Genomic DNA, 21,432 nt, shown 5'->3' with positions numbered 1-21,432 from the left:
ACATAGATTTTGAACCTATTATTTTATTATAATATTAATGCTTCCATTAAAAATCCAGGATACAGATTTTTCCATACCCCAGTCTTCAAAATGGCTTGTTATGGTATTTGTCATTATTTAAATCTTTGCTATTTTGTTCAGTATGAATTTGGGGGGCACTGATTTTTATTTTTTTCTAAGATTGTATTAAAATAGTGTTTATCTCACTGAGTTTTGTTACTCCATTAAATTTTGCACCCAAGTTAAGTGTCTCACTCACCACCCTCCACCTTTATATCAGCACAGGGATGGCCTGGGGGCTTGTGACTATAAATCTGCTTTGTTTAGTTGCCACTGAATTCATTTTATTTTTCATTTGAACACCTTGAGGAAGGCCATGCTCTCCATTGCACCACAGTTCCTGTCATTCCCTCTGTCTAATACCCAGCCTGCACATTCTGGATACATCCCAAGCCCAAGGCAGGCCCTTGAGTTTGCAATGCCCACATCTAACCCAGTATACTTTCTCCGCTGGTGAAGCTCACACTTCCTGAGTCCTCTGGCTCCCTGAGTCCTGAAGGGCTTCAGCCTAAAGTTAGTGGTCCCTTTCATCCAAAGGTTCTCCTTACCATTCTGGACTGAAATCCTTTGGACCAGGAGGCTCAATGCTATTTCAAATAACTAAGTGCTCTCTCTTAGGACATTAGCATGTTGAGGCTTAAGCTCTGGCCCTTTCCTTTGCGGAGACCAGACAGCAGCAAGCTGGTATTTCTAGCTCTTCCATCCCTCGTCCCTCAACAGTAAAAAGGAACTTAAACTCACAAAAAGTTGGGGACCGTTGGCTTATACTCAAACACTTCAACCTTACATGGTCTTAAAAAGATGGAAACACAACTGTGATGATTTTCTGCAGTCATCTATCTGCTGACAATTCAGTAGGGAAAACAAAATACAAACAACAAAGCAAAACCTGTTCTTGTTTTAAATTTGTTTTTCCCACTTCAAGGTAATCCAGGTTGAGAAAAGACTTCCTCCTTTCCTTTTTCACTTTCCACTTTCCTCCTCTCCACCTCACATTCTCCTCAGGGAAATAGGTATATTGTGATTCTCCCTCCTCCCGTGTCTGAGAGGGTATTTCTTGAATGAGGGGGAATGTGACAGCAGGGTTATGTGAAAGGAGCCCCAACTAGTCTAAGAGGTAATTTACATCTTTACCCCAAAATATTTCAGAGCTTTTGTGTGGGTGACCAACAGGCTGTTGAACTTCTGAGTTTCAGCTGTAGAAATCTAAGTGTGGTATGATGCACCTGGAGGCATTTTATCTGTTACACATACACACGCACACACACATGCAAAGACTCAAAACTGTGAGCATATCAGAAGGTGGTAAGAGAAATTCAAAAAGTGAAATAGGTCTGTTTCCGGTAGACAGTCTTTTTAGAAGAACAAATAAATGGATACAGGCCATTCCTGGACACGATGCTACACCAGCTGACCACATGACGCACAACAATGGGGGTTTTAAATAGAATGTGCTTTAGCCTTTGACATGTTTCTTGTCCAAAGGATATGAGCAATCCCATGAGCATTACAGTCATTAGACTTTTCCTTTTAATTTCAAAGGAAAGAAAAACTCCTTTGAGAAGAAAACTCAAATCCTTTTGCATGATTTATATTGTTTAACGGAATTCTCACGTAATGTAAACAAAACTAAAGAGATTCATGTTCTATGGAAACCTCTTTAGTGAGCTGCATTATTATGAGAAATGCCACTGACACCATCCAACCCCAGACTCTCTACACATTCAGACTTGTAGCAAAATTCTAACATATTAAGTTGTAATTATTATAGTTCCAGACTATTACAGTTTCACTTCCAATAAAATCTGCGCTCCTTGTAAAAATTTACTAATAACAAGATACATCCTACTAGAATATTTTAAATTCTGAGTAACTAAAATGTCTGTCAGTTGTTTCTAGGGATTTTAAAACCATGTACAGTAGGAGTATCACATTTATGATGAATATGTTTAAACAACAACAAAAGCTATTAAAGAACAATAGAATAAGGAAATCTGTCTTTTTATCCAGAGTTAGCGTTTCTGGGCCTGTTAGATTAAGGATGTGCTTCAGAGCATCTATGACCCCTGAAGTTTGTGCAGAATTCTCTGTACACCTACATGAATCTGCGCATTTTTTCTTAGAGGACGGTAAAGAGCTTTCGCCAGGTTTTTAAGGCACCTATGACTGAGAAAGACCTTTTTATATGGTGGACTTTTTTAAAAGTATTCAATTAAAAGTCTGGGAAAAAATAGTTATGACTTTATAAGCTCAGCAGCCTTCTTGACATCAACTGTTATGAAAATGATGGCTGGCCAAGAACACCAAATGGTACCAACTAAATCTATTTTATATTTTATTATTTTATTTTATTTTTGACAGTATTTCAGATGTCCCTCAATGCTCCCTTACCCCCCTCCTCCCAGCCACTGCGCGCCCCCAGGCCTCCACCACGCCACTGTGCGTGTCCATTGGTTATGTGTATATGTATCTGAGTTCTTCTAAATCTTTACTGGGCAATATTTCTAAGTTGAACCCGTTCCCTTTCATTCATTCTCCATCCTTGTATTAATATTCTGTAGTGCTTTTGGCTTTCTACCTTACCACTGGCACCACACCAAACACCACACAACAGCAACAACAACAAACCCAAACCCTCTATTCTGAAGGCGCAGGCGAGTGAGAAAGAAGTCGGCTTCAGAGTTTCACTCACTCGTGGTGAGGCTGATGCTTATGGTCATGTTAGACGTGTGTGGCCAGACACCCCCGCGGTTAGAACGGACCCCTCCAGGCCTTTCACAGGCCACCCTCCACCCTGCTGGGTGACACAGCCTTGGAGGACTTAACCTCGGCTCTCTCCTTCAGTTTCTTTCTCCTTTACCTATGACTTGGTAGGTAAACCAGCAGCAGTTCTAACCAACTAGGGTATATTCTAACCATCACCAGTGGCTGGTTTTCTTCTTTCACTTCGTTGTCACACGTGCGCACCACTCTGCATGGTTATGGTATTTTTAAGTTTAACTCTTGGTATTTCGTAGTGAAATCAAGAAAGAGGTTCAGTGAGTGGAAAGAAGACAAAATTCTCTTTCCATTTAGTTGTTTTTCGTTAGATCAGTCTTTATATCTGGAAGTCATAAAAAGGTCAACAAACCGATTGATATTTGGGGGACGTTTCCCAGGGAGGGGAGGGGTGCAGTGGATCCTCTGCAGAGGCTTTTCCAGTAAAGGGGAAACTAGTTCTGCCGATCAATAGACAACCTGATGTCATTTTACCGTCACAAGTACAGAACCTAAAACTTTCGAGGAAAAAAGTTCCATTATGGCGACAGTCTCAAGCCCCCACCCAGAATGACGATGCAGGGCCGTGTGACTGCCGGGCTCCCCTCCGAAAACCACCTCCTGGGGCCCCTTCTTCACACTCTCTGCTCCTCTGCACTGTGTGGGGGCACCTAATCCTCTCACTGGATTTCCTTCAAGCGCTTGCCAGTAAAAGCCATGCTCTGCCTTCTCTGCCGCGAGACGATGAGATGTGTTACTAGTTGGATAATTTATATCTCCTCTTATCCTCTCTTCCTCAATCTCAGCCTGGAAACCAGAACTTACCCGCCAGTGTCCTGGAGGTAAATGCTTCACAGACACACAGACACACAGACAAACCGCACCCCAGGCCTCCTCTCCTGTCCCCTCCTGTGCCACCTTTCATCCAAAATGCTTCCACCAAAGCCAGGCTGCAGGCCGGCATCCCTTCCCCGGCCCCGCCTGCGGACTCGGGGTGTCATGGGCTCGGTTTATATAAACCGCCTCTCCCCGCCCCGACCGCCTCGTCCACAGGCTCCTCGGCCCTGGAGCCAGCGCCCCGGCCGCCCCACACGAGCTGCAGGCAGTGGCCTGACGCCACTGACCGCAGGGACGCAGCCCCCAGCCTGGGTCCAGGTCGCCGCCCCGGCCGCACCTCCTTCGTGGCCCCTGTTGCCACACAAGGAGTGTTCTTCCTCCCTTGGACCTATCATTTTTCCAAGAGACCTCCAAAGGCCAAAAGGGCTGGTTTTTCGTCTGCCGTCTCATTTTGCTGCTGAGCATTTTATTCGCGTAGCTGTTGATTATTAGTAAACTCATTCTATACAGTCTGCCAGGGAAACAGGCGACAGTCACCCTCATAAACTTGCTTTGGGCTGGAAAAGTCAGTTACAGTCTCCACTCGTTTGAGAGCTGACTTATGTTTACACTGGTTGCTCTAGCTAATGAGCTGCACAGTGAGTTGCCTTGATAAGAAGTCATCTCAGAAATTTAGATAAGTACACATATAATATTATGAAGATTAGAGTATAGAGAAAGTAAGCTTTTTTTAAAGTTTTAACCCAATATTGAATCCTGGTGGACAACTGGTCAACTCAGAGACTGATGTGACTGTGAGTGTCTGTACCCTTTCTCACATGCACGACTACTGACTACCTCGTGCTAATGCTTCCTGCTCCCCTCACTAACACCTACTTCTTTTTTTTTTAAGAGTATATCTTTTTTTAAAAAGAATATGTCTTTATTGATTTCAGAGAGAGGAAGGGAAAGGGAGAGGGAGAGAGAGGTAGAAACATCAATGATGAGAGTCATTGATCGGCTGCCTCCTGCACGCCCCCCACCAGGGATCGAGCCCGCAACCCGGGCATGTGCCCTGACCAGGAATCGAACCTCAATCTCTTGGATCCTAGGTCAACTCTCAACCACCGAGCCACGCCGGCCAGGCAACACCTACATCTTTTGAACCCATCTGTCTAATGGGACTGAATGATGTAAATGATCCTCACCTACCTGCAGAAATTGAGCCCTATAATTTTTTTTTTTATATTTTACCTGAGCCATTCCAGTATAGACATTTATGAATACATTATTTCATATATCAATAATTTATCTTCCATTTAGAACAATATATATTTCCCATGTATATCATATCATTTAAATGTCTATATGATAAGCAGTCTCAAATAAGGGATTCATGAGTGGATGAAATGATTCAGAATTTTATAGCACAGATTTTCATTTTCATATAATGTGTAGATAATGACTTCAATTTGAAAAGCATATAACTTTAGACAAAAAAAAAAAATGGAAATATGTTTTTCTAAAAAACTGGTTGTATAATGAAGTTTTAAATAAGCGCTGTCATAGACAAAATAGGATTAGGGCCACTTTCCTAAGTTTAGTAACAGTAAGTAACATGATGGTCTTTGATAAGAACTTTCCTGTTTTTAACATTAATTATAACACATTATAACAACAGTATTAAAATTATATTTACGAAGATCAACCAAACTTGATTTGGGCAAGAAGGAAAAAATATTCTCAAATAATTCCTCTAAGGTGAATAAAAGAGGTCAGAAGCTTGTGGGTGAGCCAGCGCCTCACCCTTACTTGAATGCCCACTGATCTCCTGGTAGAGGGTCCTCGAGATACAGGTACCTACCATGCGGGAGTGATTTCCACCACAGCTTAGAAAAGTGCTTACTCAATAAGCACCATTGCGGTAATGAAACGTTTGACTTTAGGGCAGATGTGGGATAGCTATAAAGCAGTGAAACCAAGTTTATTCCAGGTGTTTTGAAACATCTGTTTTAAAGTGAAAAAAATCGTGGAAATAAGCAACTAATCGCTCACCTATGTGTCAGGCCTGCGTAACAGAAGTTTATTTTGCATTAAAATAAGTAGAAAAGTTCACAAATTCTGCTTCTTTGTCTATGTGCATATGTGTGTTTGGTGTGCTCAGCTGTAAGGCCATTTAAACTGCTCTTACCAGTGCTGTGTGTCATTCGCATGCGTTGCATAATCTCCACAGTGCTCAGTGTGTTGTGGACAGAGAGGCGTGTTTCACGGTCGTGAGCTCCGCCTCTGTGAACTAGGCTGATTCAATTGAATTAGAATATGTATCTACTGAATATCTACTCTGTTATTAGCACCAGGATGCATGCTATAAAATATATGTATAAAAGAAGCATTTATATGGCCATCTTCAACAAGAAGCTTGAAATACCTTCGGGGATATAAAATACTCAGGTATAAAGCTTAATAAATTATTAAGCAACCAAACAGAGGCCCATAAAGCGCTAAATGAGATCGGAGGAGGGAGAGGCCAGCAGTTTAACATGGCCTTTTGATGCTTTACCAGGTATTTGACCCTTCTAGAATAGATTGATTTATGGTATATAAGTCCAAACAGTTATGTTCCTTATATTAACGATCACCTTGCCCTGGAAACATGGATTCTTCCGAGGATATCCCTGACCACGTCTGAAAACCAATTGCCTTCCTCGTGTCAAAGAACATTCACTTCAAATCCCACATGCAGAGCAGTGCGGCCTGATCTGACTACTTAACGCAGGACTGTAAGAGTGAATGTGCCCTCAGGTTTACTTTATACTCACTGCTACCCTTGGCATCTCCGTTGGCAGAGTGCCATGCCCACTAGTCGGCTGCTTTCTAATCCCCCTGTGCCCTCTGACATAGAAGAGTGATTTTCAGAAACAAAGGAAGGTTGAGAAGGTACTGAAAACATGCACCCTCTCCCTCTAGACATCAATTTTCAGAGCAACAAAACTGGACAGCTGATGACTGTCATTTGAATGAAGTCTATTGTCATCTAACGGAGTGATGCTTATAGGGGGCTGTGCTTTAACGGGATGTGTCCGTGCTTTTTTCAGAGCCAGATAACAGTGAATGGAAACTCTGGAGGTGCTGTGAGTCCAATGAGCTACTACCAGCGACCGTTTTCGCCTTCAGCCTACTCTCTGCCAGGCTCACTCAATTCCAGCATCATCATGCCACATGGCCGGTCACTCGGTAAGTCACTGGGTTGTCTTGGTTTTCATGACAATTTCAAAATAGCAAGTGCAAGCGTGAGAAAAATACAAAGCATCGAAGAAATTTCTAGAAAGGAGGCAGACACATCCAACACTTGGCGATTTAACCACCCTGTCCTCGGGGAGGCGTTGGGGACCGCAGGAATTCAGCGTCGGGAGACATGGGCCCCCAGCTATTCCGAGGCAGGGATTGCTTCTGTACTTTACCCTGGAGAAGGCTGTTAGATACTTGGGGTGGGGGGTAGGAAGAGAACGATGGGCCGTTAGGGATGGGAGCGTTCACACCACCAGGAGAACATTCACACCGTGCGTTTCCATGCATGGTGAAGACTGTCCATGTCGAGGCACCCACGCTTTCACGGAAAAACTTTCACTGTCGAAAATTCTTTTGGTGTCTGTAAAGAACTGGTTAACAGTTCACACAGTCCAACAGGGGGACAGGCTGCCCCACAAGGTAGTAAACTACTCCACTGAGGCCAGAAGACCATCATCAGGGACATGAGTCCCTTTAAATGATGATCCAGGAATTTCACAGAGACACGTCTCTTAGTCTATGGGGAATTGAGAATTAGATGAAAGATATAGCTTTTCTGTAACAACAAAATGAACACTTGAACATTTATAAGAAATTTTCCAGCATATAATTTCATGGGGCTCATGAATTCTTCAAAGCTTCCTGGAGCAGAAAGTGGGCTATATAATGATAGAAACATTTTTTATGGGGCAAAATATATTAGAATGGCTTAGAAAATAATGTCATAAATATGAGTTTTTAAAAATGTATACAATAACCCTGAGCATTAAAATAAACAGACAAAATCAAACCATCGTATGAATTGAAGCTGAAAAAGGTTTCATGATGTTGAAGGGGGCTCCCAGGGCAGCAGGAAGCAGAGAGGAAGGCAGAGGAGCCTGTGATCGCAGCAGAGATCTCAGAAAAGCAAGAGGGGACCCATCCTCTGGCCACCGACCAACCACAGAGAGAAAGAAACTAAAACACAGGGCTTTAACGCCAATTTCCTCTCGACAGCAGGCAGAATTTCTCCCCTCTTCCCCAACACCGGTTGTGTATTGAAAGAACATGACGCTGTTAGTTTACCCAGGAACATTCAACTTGTACATTGTGGACTCAACTTCTATGTCAACAAAAGCTCTAGAAGACTTACAAGTAGCCTTAAGAACCCATTAAAGAAAGAAAGTCTAAATATACTTGCGCCTTTCCTAATGCCACTCCTGGGGTGATCAGTGACTTATAATGATGTCCTTTTAGAATATAAGAAAGTAGAACATCCTTGTGCCTAAATGTTGCCCTTAGTCAGTCACTGGTGTAGTATTAGAATGGGAGCCCATACATCTAGATTTTGTACAGAGCTATGCAAATTCACACATCTGTAGTAAAACTTTACAAGTTATTCTAGCTGTAATATTTTCCCAAATAATTATCATCAGAGTTTTGACTCTCTCACCCCATTGCTTGTCTTAATGAACACAATTTTTCCCCTTCCACCTCAACAAACAAAATATATAAATACTTGAATGTAGGCAGGGTTTTATGTAAGAACACACCAATGGGTAGATTTTACACATAAACTACATACATGGAAAGAAATTCTCTATATAAACACTGAACAAACTGAGATAGGTCCTGAGGAGAATATACAAGTCTCTCCTACCCCAGAGAAACTTTATATTTAGTTGAGGACAAAAGATTGCCAAAATGAGCGTTAGTGGGCCAAATAAGAGCATAATAAAATAAAAGGCTAACTTGTATTATGTAAGTTCATAGAATCGTATGAACCATAGAGTTACAGCTGTTTGCTTAGGCTGGGACTCTGCACATACTTGTTGCTCAAAAACTTTGCTTTTTGATACAAACACTAGATCATGGGTGCCCACTCAAATCCTTTTTAGAATTAAGTGGAAAATCCAAGTCCAATATCGCAGTGTCTTAATTTGGAGTTGCTTGGAAAAGGTGACTTTTATACACAGTGGTACGTAAAGCAGTTTTATTCCAGCCTTATCCATTCTTAATCAGAAATGGGTTGAAAATGCCTTTCTGTTGTAAACAAAATAGAAGAGCCGTAATGGCAATAGCAGGTATAACATTTAGCTTATCTCTACTTATCCTTATAATGAGTTAAATTTTCTAAATCTTATTTATGAAGCTTTGTATAAATTTTCCATAAAAGCACAGTCATATCTTTTAAGATATATACAGTGTGGGCAAAAGTAGATTTAGAGTTGTTTGTATGGAAAATAATGCCATGATTAATAAATAATAATACAAGAATAAGCTTTTGCACACTTACAACTATAAACCTACTTTTGCCTGTAAAAGGAAATATAAACCTCCTTTTATACACGCACATGCACATCAATGCTACCCCGAAACATCAGGACTTTTCCATATCCACATAAAAAGAGACCTTTCTGAGTGACAGATCTGACCAACTATGTCAAAGAATCATTGTTGGTCACCAAAATTTTGAAATTTATTGTAAAAAAAAAAGAGAAAGAAAAAAGCTAACAAAATAAAGAGAAAAAAACAGGAAGTTGTATTATCAGTTCTATCAGATGACTGGTAATAATGCCGATTTTCATAAATATCTATGGACTAAGGGTAAGTGGACTATGTAGTATCCCGAGTCCTCTCCTTTCTTATGAGAGTGGAGAAAAGTTAATAAAGATGGCATGAAGACAGGTAAACCTCATCTAATTTATATGCTTAGGGTGAGCTTCATACTCAAGGAGCAAGAATCATGGTTTTGGAACTTTAAACTAAAACCAAAGACATTATGGCCACCTTGGCTACGTAAATAAAAACTAATACTAATCATCTGTTTACCCATAAGCCTTCACATCCAGGTATATGTCTGGATATGAAGATGTTTTCCTGTGATTTTTGTTTTCACTCTATTTTCATGAAATCACTGTCGTAGACTCAACAGTCATATCTTTTGTCCTAAGAGTGAATTTCAGGATTCTTAAATAAGGGTAGCCAGCAGTTCACAAACATAATATTAATGTGATCTATGACCTGAGGGAAACCGCTCAACTTGTCCCATCTTCTGCCCCGACGAGATTACTGGAAGGATGAGACGAGACAACGCAAGTGCTTTTCTTACAGGCCGCCACAGGTCACAGGGTCTCTCACAAATGCTGTTCTTCCCCTCACCCTTCTCCATAAAATGGGGAGGGTCTTGTTATAGGTGTGTTCAGTATACACCCCCATGCTAACGACCAGTGGCGCAAATTCAAGGTAAATGAGCTAAAAGAGATAGAGATGGAAATACAGACGATGTCACGTTTAGCATAAAAAGGCAAGAGATACCATTAAGTTTTGATTCCCCACGCATCTCACGCATCATCTGTCACCACGCTTTCTCCCCAGACTCCACAGACACATATGCCCAGCACGCACAGTCCCTGGACGGCGCCTTGGGCAGCTCCATCCCACTGTACAGATCCTCCGAGGAGGAGAAGAGGGTGACGGTCATCAAAGCCCCGCATTACCCAGGGATCGGGCCCGTGGACGAATCCGGCATCCCCACGGCGATCAGAACGGTAGGTGGACCGTGGCTGGCTCCGCGCATCCCTTGGTCTAACGCAAGGAGCACCGTTCTCATGGGTATTATGCTGTGTGCGGCAGAGAGAGGACTGTCCGTCGGAGCCAATCACGCAGTCTGTTTTTTCATTTAAATTAAAAATCATGAAACTTGTGATTGTGTTAGACGACAAAGGTCTGTTTTGATTTACTTTTAACCGGGGAGCGTTAGGGCGCTAGGAGAAAAGAGAAAGACAGAGAAAATGTGAATTGTTTGGCTGCATTGAATTCCCACGTGCATTGCAAATAATCCAGTGATTTGTTCCCTGAAGTGGATGTGTGTTGGCACCAGGAGATGAAGAGCTGTGAACTGGGAGCAGGGAGGTGAGATGATCGGAGTGGAGGGAGTTAATGTCATGGAAGAAAAATGAAGAAAGAGACACATTTTAGTGTCCCTCTTCAGCCGTGCCTGCTGAGAGCCCTCGGGGATGCTGAGTGAAAGGGTTTGGATTTTTTTTTTTTTTTTTTGGCTTTAAACTCTGCCAGAGCATTGCTCAGTGTGTGGGGCAGCCCCTTCTGGCAAAGCTCAGCAGCAGCAGAGGCTGCTAGTTGAGAGCCCGGGCAGGCAGCTGCTGGCTGAGCCAGTCCGCTTGAAGACAAGGTCTGTGCTACGGCGGCAAGGAGGACTTGGGGACCAGGATGAGAGCAGCAGCACCTTTGCAGGTGACGTTGGGGGGCGGTTCAAGAATGGAGCTCAGGCTGCCTGCACTTATCCGCAACAACCACATACCTGGCTGGGATGTTGCCAGGCGCTCCGTCCCTGGAATGCAAACCTGGGGGCCGGAGACAATCATGGACAGAGGGAAAGAATGGGAAAGAGATCAGAAAAAAGCAGTGGTCAGATTGGAAACACTCAAGCTGAACTAAAGAGCAAACGTGAGGGTTTTCTTCTCTCCTTGAACTTGCATTTATTATATGGGGATTACGTGTTCTATAGACAGAGAGAAGAGTTAAAAATTAACTATTCCAAGCATCTGTGTTAGAATTGGAAGCAGGAAAGTAAACCTGTATATCAGTTGCTGTGGGCTTTATACTCGTTAGATTCTGAGAACCCTGAATGTGGCTAATTATAAAGTACTAAAAATCTGTGTTGGAACTGGCGATTGACATATTTAAGGGGCAGGAAAAGTTCAGGGATCATGACTAACATTCTTAATCTTATGGTGACTACATGTTTCTGGTGATAGTGTTGTTTGGTTTGTTTCCCTTTCTAGATCTCTGATTCAAAATGGTTACATTTAAATTGTTTTTTCCCACTGATATAGGGATATAGTGCCAGACAGGTGTGGTGTCGTTGGTTCTGTTTGATTGATCCTTGAGGCACAATATATACACAAATTAGGAGATCCCTCATTCTGTCTAGTTATAGATTCTGTCTGAAACAATTTTATCTGGGTATGTTTCTAAGTCAACAAATGATATGTAAAAATGAACATGCAAAGCTGGACTTTTTTTAATCCATAAGACATAATTTTCTTAAATAGCAAGGCCTTGCTTGTTAGTTTTTAAAAGAGATGTTGTACATAGTGAAAATCAAGTAATACTAAGTTTTGGATATTGTTCATCTATTGCAAATCAAAAGCGTGTTTAGACATGCATAAGTAAACACAGATACTAAACAAGGCTGGTCTTCCTTCCATCAAATAGGAGATAAAATATAATTTCAAGGTACAGCTGTGCTCTTATTTAGACGTTTAAAACTTTACAAAGAAGGTGTGGGCCCGTGAAGACGCTTCCTCACATCTCCTATTTGCAGTCTTGCCGAGCACATCCCCAAGTATAGCTGTGTTTATAAATGTCGAGACGGGCCATCTCTGAGCCACTGCAGGCCAAGACTCTCCGGGGTTGTTTTTCTCTCTCACCCACGTAGAAAGTAGTCATTATCAGACTTGGATTGCCTCACACGGGCTTTCTGCTGAGTGTCTGCACCAAAGGCAGCACTGTCTCACCGTATCGTGTTATAGTCTCACTCTAGACAGCCGGCACATACCGAGGAAACAGCGTTTCATAAAGTCACCCAGAAACTCTAGAGGGCCAGGAGTCAACAAATGCACCTTTGAGATAATTGAACAGAGGCAAGCAGCTCCCCCGACTGCCCTCTCGCATGACCTGGACCCTCTGTTAGCCTTTCACTTCCATTTTTAACAACAGCAGCAAAACCCACCAGGGTTCAGATCCCACGAGGCCATCTAATGACGGCCAGCTCGTTAAGTGAAATACAAGACTCTTTTCTTCTCATTCAAATGCAGCACCATGTGAGCATTTTCAAAGCTGGAAAGGAGCAAGCACAGCCTAGAGTAACTGTACAGGGGTGTGTAGAGCGTATGTGTGCTTCTCCTTGTGGGAAAGCCCTGCATGCTAAATCCATGTAGAGCTCTGCTGTTCGGTGAACTGTAGGAATGTATAAAAACCCAGGTACGTTCAGCCGAGGTTACAGAAAACAACTGAACAGGGAATTCCCAGTAGTTAGAGTCCGTGCGAAATAATGTTGAAGGGCACATGCAAAAGTAAACATCCTCAAATCTGAGTAGGCTCCTGTTTGCTCAGCATTGGCCATAACAGTCCCCATGACGGCATTTATAAGAGGAAGCTGAAATGCTTAGAGGACTTGTTTTAGAACAGGACACAGAGTTTTTGTCTCCCTTTGACCAGTTTCATATTCCCCTTTGCCAACTGGCTGGGCATTTCTGGCATCTCTGTGCTCACCATATAAAGCTAGCAGATGGCAGAATGGAGATCCTGCCCCATACGTGCCCTCCAGCAAGGGAAGGGAAAAAATCCTGTCTGTCAGGATACATTGCCATATACAGGGATACAACTTACTTATTAGGTGTCCTTGTAGCCATTGGTTGTGTCCAGGTATGGCTGGGAAACATTTCTGCTGAAGCTCATGTTTTATTTTCTATTGCTGAGTACTGTAAAGGAAATAAAGCTCAATGAAAGAGAAATCGATCTTTAATGAAAAGAAATGTCCCTTAAAGATACTTGATCAGCTGCTTTGTTTACACCAGCTAATAAAAGCTAGACTCCTGCACCCTGTCCCACCAGTTCCCACCATTTCAACCTGAGCTCAGTCAACAAGCCCCTCAATTTTTCTGCTGTAGAAAGAGGCTAGAATGACTGAAGAGGTGATTTGCAACAAAGTCAAGTAGCCTTTAATGTTAATCTATATTTGTGGTGATTACCAGAATCATATATTCCTAGACACCAAAATATAATTGGATATAGCACAAAACCTTCAATTTCCAGATGAAAAATGCAATGGCCAAATTTCTGAGAGAAAAATGATATCAAACTGAAACCAGAGCTCAGCATAACAAGAATATTTTTGTGACAGTCCCAACGGAATATTTTATATCAAGGGAATTGTCCCGGAAAATCTGGCGTATTTAATTACTGTACACAGAGTGGCTGACCCTCTTGCCCTAGTAGCTCTGGAAATGCTGAGATAAAGATCTTGCCAAGAAAAATCTTTAATTAAGATTATGAAGGTGTCCGTCTGCTTTCACAGGTACACAGTATGGTAGAGTTCCATCCAATAACCTGGATTCATTCATTATTTTATTCTGTAAATATTTGAAGTTCCCTACCGTTATTTTTTATTGCGCATTTCTTACATCGTATACATTGCTCTAGTCAGTTTCTGTAACAATCCTGTGATGTGGATATAATTATTTCATTTAAAGGGGAGAAAACTGAGGCTCTAAAAGGTTACCTAACTCATATTGCTAGGAAACAGCAATGAAAGGGACCAAGATTTGAATCTAGGCTGGTCTGGCGTTAATTTTTTCTTCTTACTACAGCCCACTGTTTCTATCACATCAAAATCCTGGGCTTCAGACAGAGAAGTCTCTATTCTCAAGGAATTTACAATTTAGCAAAGCAAATGTTGCGTATGTTTTATTATCAGGTTAAAAGTTTTTTAAACAATATCTCCATTTTTAGATTTGCTCTCAGACTCTGGGTTGGGTCCTGACATTTGGTACTTTAGTAATTTAGACTAGGAAACATCAAATTTTTATTTCTCTAAGTTGACCAGAATACAGTTCGAGTAAAAAAATATTCATTTGTTAATCCTAAAAATAATGTCTTAAACAGCACACTCACTAACACGTTTTTTAAAGATGATGATAATTACTGCCAAAAGGAGTGAAGCACACTGTGATAGCGCTAAGTTTACTCAGCGACCTTTATATAAATATGTCCATGCAAATATTAACTGTCCAGCGCTGGGCAAGACTGGAATAGGGCAGAATAAAACCACAGCCTGTCTAACGTTCCAGTTCAGCCTGAACTCAAACAAGGGGACATATATTTACACCCCACATGCAAACCTGGGTAGACGACGGTTTGGTCATCATGAAACAGATTTTTTTATCATAGGACAGAAATTTGCTATTGAAAAAGATAAAATATAGAAAGAAAAACATGAAGGAGCGACGTTTATGCGGAGGCGGCTTCGTAACTGCTGGACGTTCTCTTTGTAGACAGTGGACCGGCCGAAGGACTGGTACAAGACCATGTTCAAGCAGATCCACATGGTGCACAAGCCGGGTGCGTATGCTGCTCTGGTGCCCACTGGGGCCCCGCGGGCTGAAGGGTGTCTCAGTGCCCTCCCCTTTGGTATAGTGGGTTCACCCCAATGTTGGGACCCTAGCAAACTTCCCGGCCCCCGCTGTTCCTTTTGAACATTCCTCCTTATATCACCCCTCAAATCGCAGACCCCTGCGCTCCTGCCCCACCTCTGCTCTGCCAAGAAACCCCTAGGAGGTGACCGTAAGGAGGGGCCCGCTGCTCCGGCTCTGCCCCGTCCTTCCTCACCCTCAGTCTGAACCGGCGTGGGCTGTGTCCGCTGAGGCAGACTCCCTCGCCCTCGGTCCACACATCTGCTCTTTACCCAGACAGCGAGCAAGGCAGGTCTCGCTGAGCTGGCAGAGATATTTAAGGCGCCCACGAAAGGAAAGAGAAGGCAAGGGGACTGACCTCGGACGCAGGGCAGATGCGCTACAGCCGAGAGAGGTCCAACTGCAGAGGCCCAGCAAAAAATAATATTTGGAGAAAAAAAAAAATTTAATGCTATTTTGAACCAGGCAAAATACATTGGCTTTCTAACAAATTTCTGTTGTTTTATGAAGCTCCGCCGTGTTGTGATGATACGGTGGCGGGATCTGATTACCGTCGTATTTATGTTTCGTTTTCTAGATGATGACAGTGACATGTATAATACTCCTTACACATATAACGCAGGTAGGACGGGTTCCTTGCTCGCGATGAGTATGTTCGCCCTGCAAAGCCTGGAAGAACTTTCCCACTCTGAGTGCATGTCTTCAGTTTACACAGGAGGAGGGTGCTTTTCCCCCCTTTTTTCTCAGAGCACGCATGACAAAGGGATTGGTCTTTTCTCCTGGAAATGAGAACCAGCACTGTTTTGTCTCATTCATTCCCGTTAGTTTATTCTCAGTTTCAGGGATGTTTAACCCGACTGTGCGGCCTGAAAGCACACACTGTCCGGGGACAGACTGAGATAAAGATCTCCTTGATCACAGGCGAGAGTGATCGGCATTGCGCAAGATCTCTCAGATACGCTTCACCCAAAACAACTCTAGCACAGTCTTCTGTGACCTCGTCTGTGCTTTCGCTCCAAAATACCATTCATCAAAGGATTGTTTAAAATCCCACTCTGCCGGCCACTTTTCTGACTCAGAGTTGCCAATGGCCATAAATTCCGGGCACTTCTGCTTGCATTTCAGCGTGTTGGTATCTTCTGAAGTGGTTGCAGGCTAAAGTGAGGGAATCCCTAAAAAATGTTTCTCTCATGATCACTTTCTCCTAAAGGTCACGTTAGGGGATCCCGCACAGGGCCTCCGTCCCTACTCAGCCTCGGGCTCTACACCATCGCACAGGGTCGGGTTCTCCTTTCTTTAAAGCAGGCTCAGCGGATCGGTCTCACCTCCCCGTAAACAGCTGCAGCCGCACCAGGGGTCCCCTTGCCAGCCTGGCTCAGAGCTGAGGAGCTTCTCGTTCCTGGACCCCTGAAGGCCAGCACACAGGCCCCTGAATGCTTAGGGGTTCTGCTGCTAGTCTCCAAGGACAAATACAGGGAAAACAAGACAAAATAACAACAACAAAAAACATAAGCAAACAGAAACAAGCATAGAAGTGACAAGAACTCTGTTTTCTGTCCCCGATATCCCACGTGATAGCAGGGGCCCACCAGATGTTGCCTCAACTTTTAACTCTGGCCACAGGTTCTTCGAACCCACCTCCTGTGTTTAGCTTGTTAAAACACAAAATTCAACTGAGCACATTTTTTTTAATACATTTTTATTGATTTCAGAGAGAGGAAGGGAGAGGGGCAGAGAAAGACAGAGAAACATCAGTGATGAGAGAGAGTCATTGATCGGCTGCCTCCTGCATACCCCCCACCAGTGATCGAGCCCGCAACCCGGGCATGTGCCTTGACCAGGAATCGAACTGAGATTCCTGGGTCGTAGGTTCGATACTCAACCACTGAGCCATGCCGGCCGGCCAACTGAGCACATTTTAAAGATCTCCTTGGCTTTGTTCAATGATTCATCTAGCAGATAGAAAGGAGCTCTGAGGAGCTGCACAGAATGAGACTTAATAGGCAGAAGGAGGCAGGACCAGGAGGTTAGAGTAGGCAAGAATGCAGATGGGTTACTGAGGTCACTTTCCCTTAGGGCACGGCTGGGGTCTATCAGGCTGGTGACCTAACTAGTGCTGACCAGGTGATTCCCCATTCGTTTAAGATTCCTTATCTGGGAGAGGCCTAAACTGTAATTCAGTTAACTCTGGTTTGGTGCCTTGGGGCTTTGCATAAGCAACTCCATTCAGGGCCTACTGCCTTGTTTTTAACGAGCTCTACAGCTGAAATCTGACTGTAGAATTCAGGCAAAACAGCACAGACGTCACCTCTGTTTATTTGTCGCGGCAATTTGCACAGAACTTCCAGAGAAGGAAAGTGAACATAGACTCAGCTCAGGAGACTGAAGCTGCAGGAAATTCCGAATGTCTGTAGTTATTTTTAATATGGATGTTCTGTATCCATTAGTTATTAGTCAATCGAACAATAGTTACATATAACCTTGCGGAGCTGAGCTCTTTAGAGAGGGCTTTACCCTTTAATTGGTAGACAGAACTACTACAACTAGCCTCTCCCCTTTCTACTACCTACATCCCGCTGTCCTGGGTCCGGTTCTTTCTACCTCTTTTATGTTTCTCTGTCATCTCTGCCCTCTTCCCCTATCCCCAAACCATCCTCAGGGCTCACTCTAGTGCCTTCGGTTCCATGATTCCTTCTCTGACCAATCCACCTTCTTCTAAAACCCTTTAATTCCTCATGTAGATTTCCCGCATTTGGCCTTTCCCACATTACTCTGATTTTCAATCATGATTCTATTTGTGTCTCATTTCCCAGTTGCGCTATAAGCTTATTAAGGGTTTCTGTTCCCTTAAGGCTGGCACAGCACAAAGATAACTTGCTCAGTATTTTATTTGATTGCAATTAACATGCCAATTATATGTAAATCAGAGCTTTTAAAGTAATAGAAGATATTTGGAAACAGTTCTATGAAGTATTTTTAATCTTCCCCTGAATTCTTAACTATGTCATTAGTTTATATCATCCAGGAGAAAATATGCTGAGCACCTGTAAGTTACTCCTATTACGAGCCTGAATGATTACTAATTCTAAAATGATTTAACAAGATTTACTGTAATCATCGCTTGTGTACAGAAGACAGTAATAACAAGCTAATATATTAATAAAGGTGAATCCATTAATAATATTAATAAATTAAGATCATACTACCCGGTGCATGCATTATGAATATGCTTATTGATTATAATTTTGGCAAAAATCATTGGGTATTTTATGGGGTACAAATCATTTCATGCCCTTTTAAAATGTAATTTGCTCCTGTTTTGTTTTGTTTTTTGTGTTTCATGACAGGCCTGTACAACTCACCCTACAGCACTCAGTCACATCCTGCTGCAAAGACCCAGACCTACAGACCCCTCTCCAAAAGCCACTCGGACAATGGCACAGATGTCTTCAAAGACGCCTCCTCCCCCGCCCCGCCCCCACAGGTTCCTCCTCCAGTCCCTCCGCATCGACCAAGAGATCGGTCTGCAACAGAAAAGTAAGGCATCTCCCCCAAAAGTGGCCTACATTTAGCTTAGTGTAAAAATAAGGCCACATGACTTCCAGGAGAACTGGTGGAGATGGTATATGTAAACCTTCTCAGTCAATACACACACCACACTGACCTCCTCTGTGGAGATTATAGTAAACCCTTTCACAAGCTTGGTTCATAATACTGTGGTGAGCTAGGTCAGACCTGACGTAACATGGGCACAATCTCTAGTTTTTGATCAATAAATGCGTATAAGACGACAAATAAATAGAAATCACTGACGTACTCTTTTGGGCATAGCAGGTCAGAGGCTATGCAGTTAATTTTCAGTTTCCTCAGATTTGAAATGTTAGGTCTATTAATTATTTAAAATTTCCCTCTGATACACAAAAATATCTCTCTGAAAGCAGGAAGGCTGTTCATGAATCATAAATAAGGCATTAGTTAATAAGTGTCTACCTGTGACTCATTTCCACCAGTTTTTCGAGATGATGATCATTTTCATTTCCCCACAGAAATATTTTTATAGAAACTACCCTCACAAAAATAAAAATTTATAAACACACTTTTATGGCATCATTTAAAAACTAAGATTATGACTAAGAATCCTACTTATAGGCAACCTTTATTGAGAGTGTGCTGTGAGCCAAGCTCCAGGCGAAGTACTTTTCCTCTATTATGTCATTTAATTCTGAGAACAACCCAATGAGATATGTTTTATTTTAAACCCATTTTAGAGAGAAAGAAACTATGATTTAGAAAATTAAAACAACTTGCTCAGCTCATACAGCTAGTGTGTCAAAGCCAGGATTCAAATGCACCTCTGACCAAAGTCATAGCTCATGTTATGCTGGCGATTGATAAATAATAATATTAGAAGTATTCAGTATTAATACAGGATATCAATCAGTCATCATCTACCATACCTATATCACAAATATTATATTCAACACCACATTGTACCATTAAGAGTAACTGATGATCCTAGAGGGTATAAGATACCATGAAAATGGACACACTTCATATGTGAGAAGATTCCCATTTTCATACCAGTCTTCTCATGGTGAATTATGTTTAGAACTGTGATGTCTTAAATTTGAGAAATAATTGTCTAGACATAAATAAATGGTATCCCTGCCATAAAAAAAGAACCAAAATTAACTCAGAATTAAATGTATTATTTGCTCTATGTGTTTAGTAAAAATAAATATCCCATTAAGAAATATGATAATCTCTTAAACACTGCTAGATGGCTTTCGTGTACATTGTCTCGTGTAATGCTCAAAATGTCCCCATTGAATGTTACTCATCAGTTTACTAGAAAGCCAGCAGTTGCCCCTATTCTCCCGCCTCTTAAGGCACTTCTGTATCCAGCATGCCATGGAGTCAGAATTCCACCCGTTCCATGGTCACAATTGCCCCCATCTATATATAGTCAGAGAATCCTTCCTCGGGAAGCCTCCTTTAGCACCAGCTACCTAAAAGGTTTTATTTTTGAAGTCCTTCTGTGACCACCTCTTGAAGGATATTAGTTCAGGAAAAAGCTAGTCCCGAGATCTCCTATGGGATGGGACAGATGCCTGACTCTGGGCAACACCTGAGGAGGATCGCCCGTCCCCACAGCTCACTCCTGGGGACGGCAACCCAGGTGGTGCTGTGGTGCTTTTCACAAACCACGAGGCTGTTTGCAAGATAAACCAGATCAAACATGGCATGTACACTTCTCCTTGTCACTTTGAATCAAGGATGCCGTGTCAGAGTGTGGGGATAAACTCACAGCTTAACGGAGCACAGCCAGCACTTACTCTAAGTACAGACATACCCAGCGGCCCTGTGGGTGACCCGGGCGTTTACCAGCAGAGCACGGGGCTGTGCGCATCTACAAATCCCTCGTGGGAGTGTCTGAGCCAGCAGGAGGATGATCATTGTGTGAAAGGGAAATAATACAGGAAAACAGAATATGAATAAATGAAATGACTTTCTTTAAATCGTGTGTGTAAAACAAAGCATAAATGTGGTATTTGGGGCAGATCAGCTTTTGATCCTATGAGACTTTTTTTTTTAATCTATAGTAAAATTAACTTTGGAAATAGAGAGTGGTTATATACGACTGCTTTATGCAGAGAGAATTATTTTCATGTGCAATTTGTTGGTTATTTCCAGGCATGACTGGGATCCTCCAGACAGGAAAGTGGACACGAGAAGATTCCGTTCTGAGCCCAGGAGCATTTTTGAATACGAACCCGGGAAGTCGTCGATTCTGCAGCATGAACGACCTGTAAGCACTCGCGTTAAACACGGTGCCGCTCTCTAGACTTCCTGGGTTCTCAGACAATCCCAAATTCCATACCCGTTAGCGGTTTTGTCGCAAAGGTAACTTATTCACTTGGCATTATTTGGAAATCATGCCTATTTTGCACCGTGGTTTGCACATCTTGTCTCGGAATTGAAGATGCATTCTTCAATGTATTGTTCCTACCGATCAAATATAGGAGTTATTCGCATGCACCTATAGCCATGCCTAATCATAGCCCTCAGTTTAATTTTTTTTTAAATTCATAAATGCAATACTTAATTGCTAGACTACATCACTAATGAGAAAAATCATTCATTAATCTACTCAATACAAATGGACCCAGGCAGTGCCATCCCTTCATTTCCATATAGCTTTATTAATATTCCTATGGCTTCAGGGGAAGTTTTCCAAATGCCTTTTATATTACAAGTTGGTTTTAATTGATTCTTATTAAATCTCTCCCAGGTTGCCAAGCCTCAAGCTTCCTGA

At 42.4% G+C, this 21,432-nt stretch overlaps 1 protein-coding gene across 11 annotated transcripts in view; it reads left to right on the top strand.

The window, feature by feature from the left end:
• Window positions 1-21,432, top strand: part of SORBS2 (sorbin and SH3 domain containing 2) — a 172,815-nt gene that overhangs the window by 101,030 nt on the left and 50,353 nt on the right. For 8 of the 11 annotated variants that reach the window (XM_087814088.1, XM_087814090.1, XM_087814091.1 and 5 more), the window contains 6 exons: window positions 6,729-6,867; window positions 10,279-10,451; window positions 14,979-15,045; window positions 15,694-15,738; window positions 18,464-18,653; window positions 20,811-20,925. In XM_087814088.1, the coding sequence (XP_087670214.1) occupies window positions 6,729-6,867; window positions 10,279-10,451; window positions 14,979-15,045; window positions 15,694-15,738; window positions 18,464-18,653; window positions 20,811-20,925 (729 nt within the window). Of the gene's footprint in view, window positions 1-6,728; window positions 6,868-10,278; window positions 10,452-11,130; window positions 11,155-14,978; window positions 15,046-15,693; window positions 15,739-18,463; window positions 18,654-20,810; window positions 20,926-21,432 lie in introns of those variants that run through there. The other 3 variants (XM_016211316.2, XM_087814089.1, XM_016211307.2) reach the window with 3 other exon arrangements.

This window comes from Miniopterus natalensis, chromosome 2, assembly GCF_054644295.1.
Source record: "Miniopterus natalensis isolate mMinNat1 chromosome 2, mMinNat1.hap1, whole genome shotgun sequence".
Lineage (NCBI taxonomy): Eukaryota > Metazoa > Chordata > Mammalia > Chiroptera > Miniopteridae > Miniopterus > Miniopterus natalensis.
The sequence above is the reverse complement of the archived record's forward strand: the minus strand, read 5'-3'. Positions and strand labels throughout refer to the sequence as shown.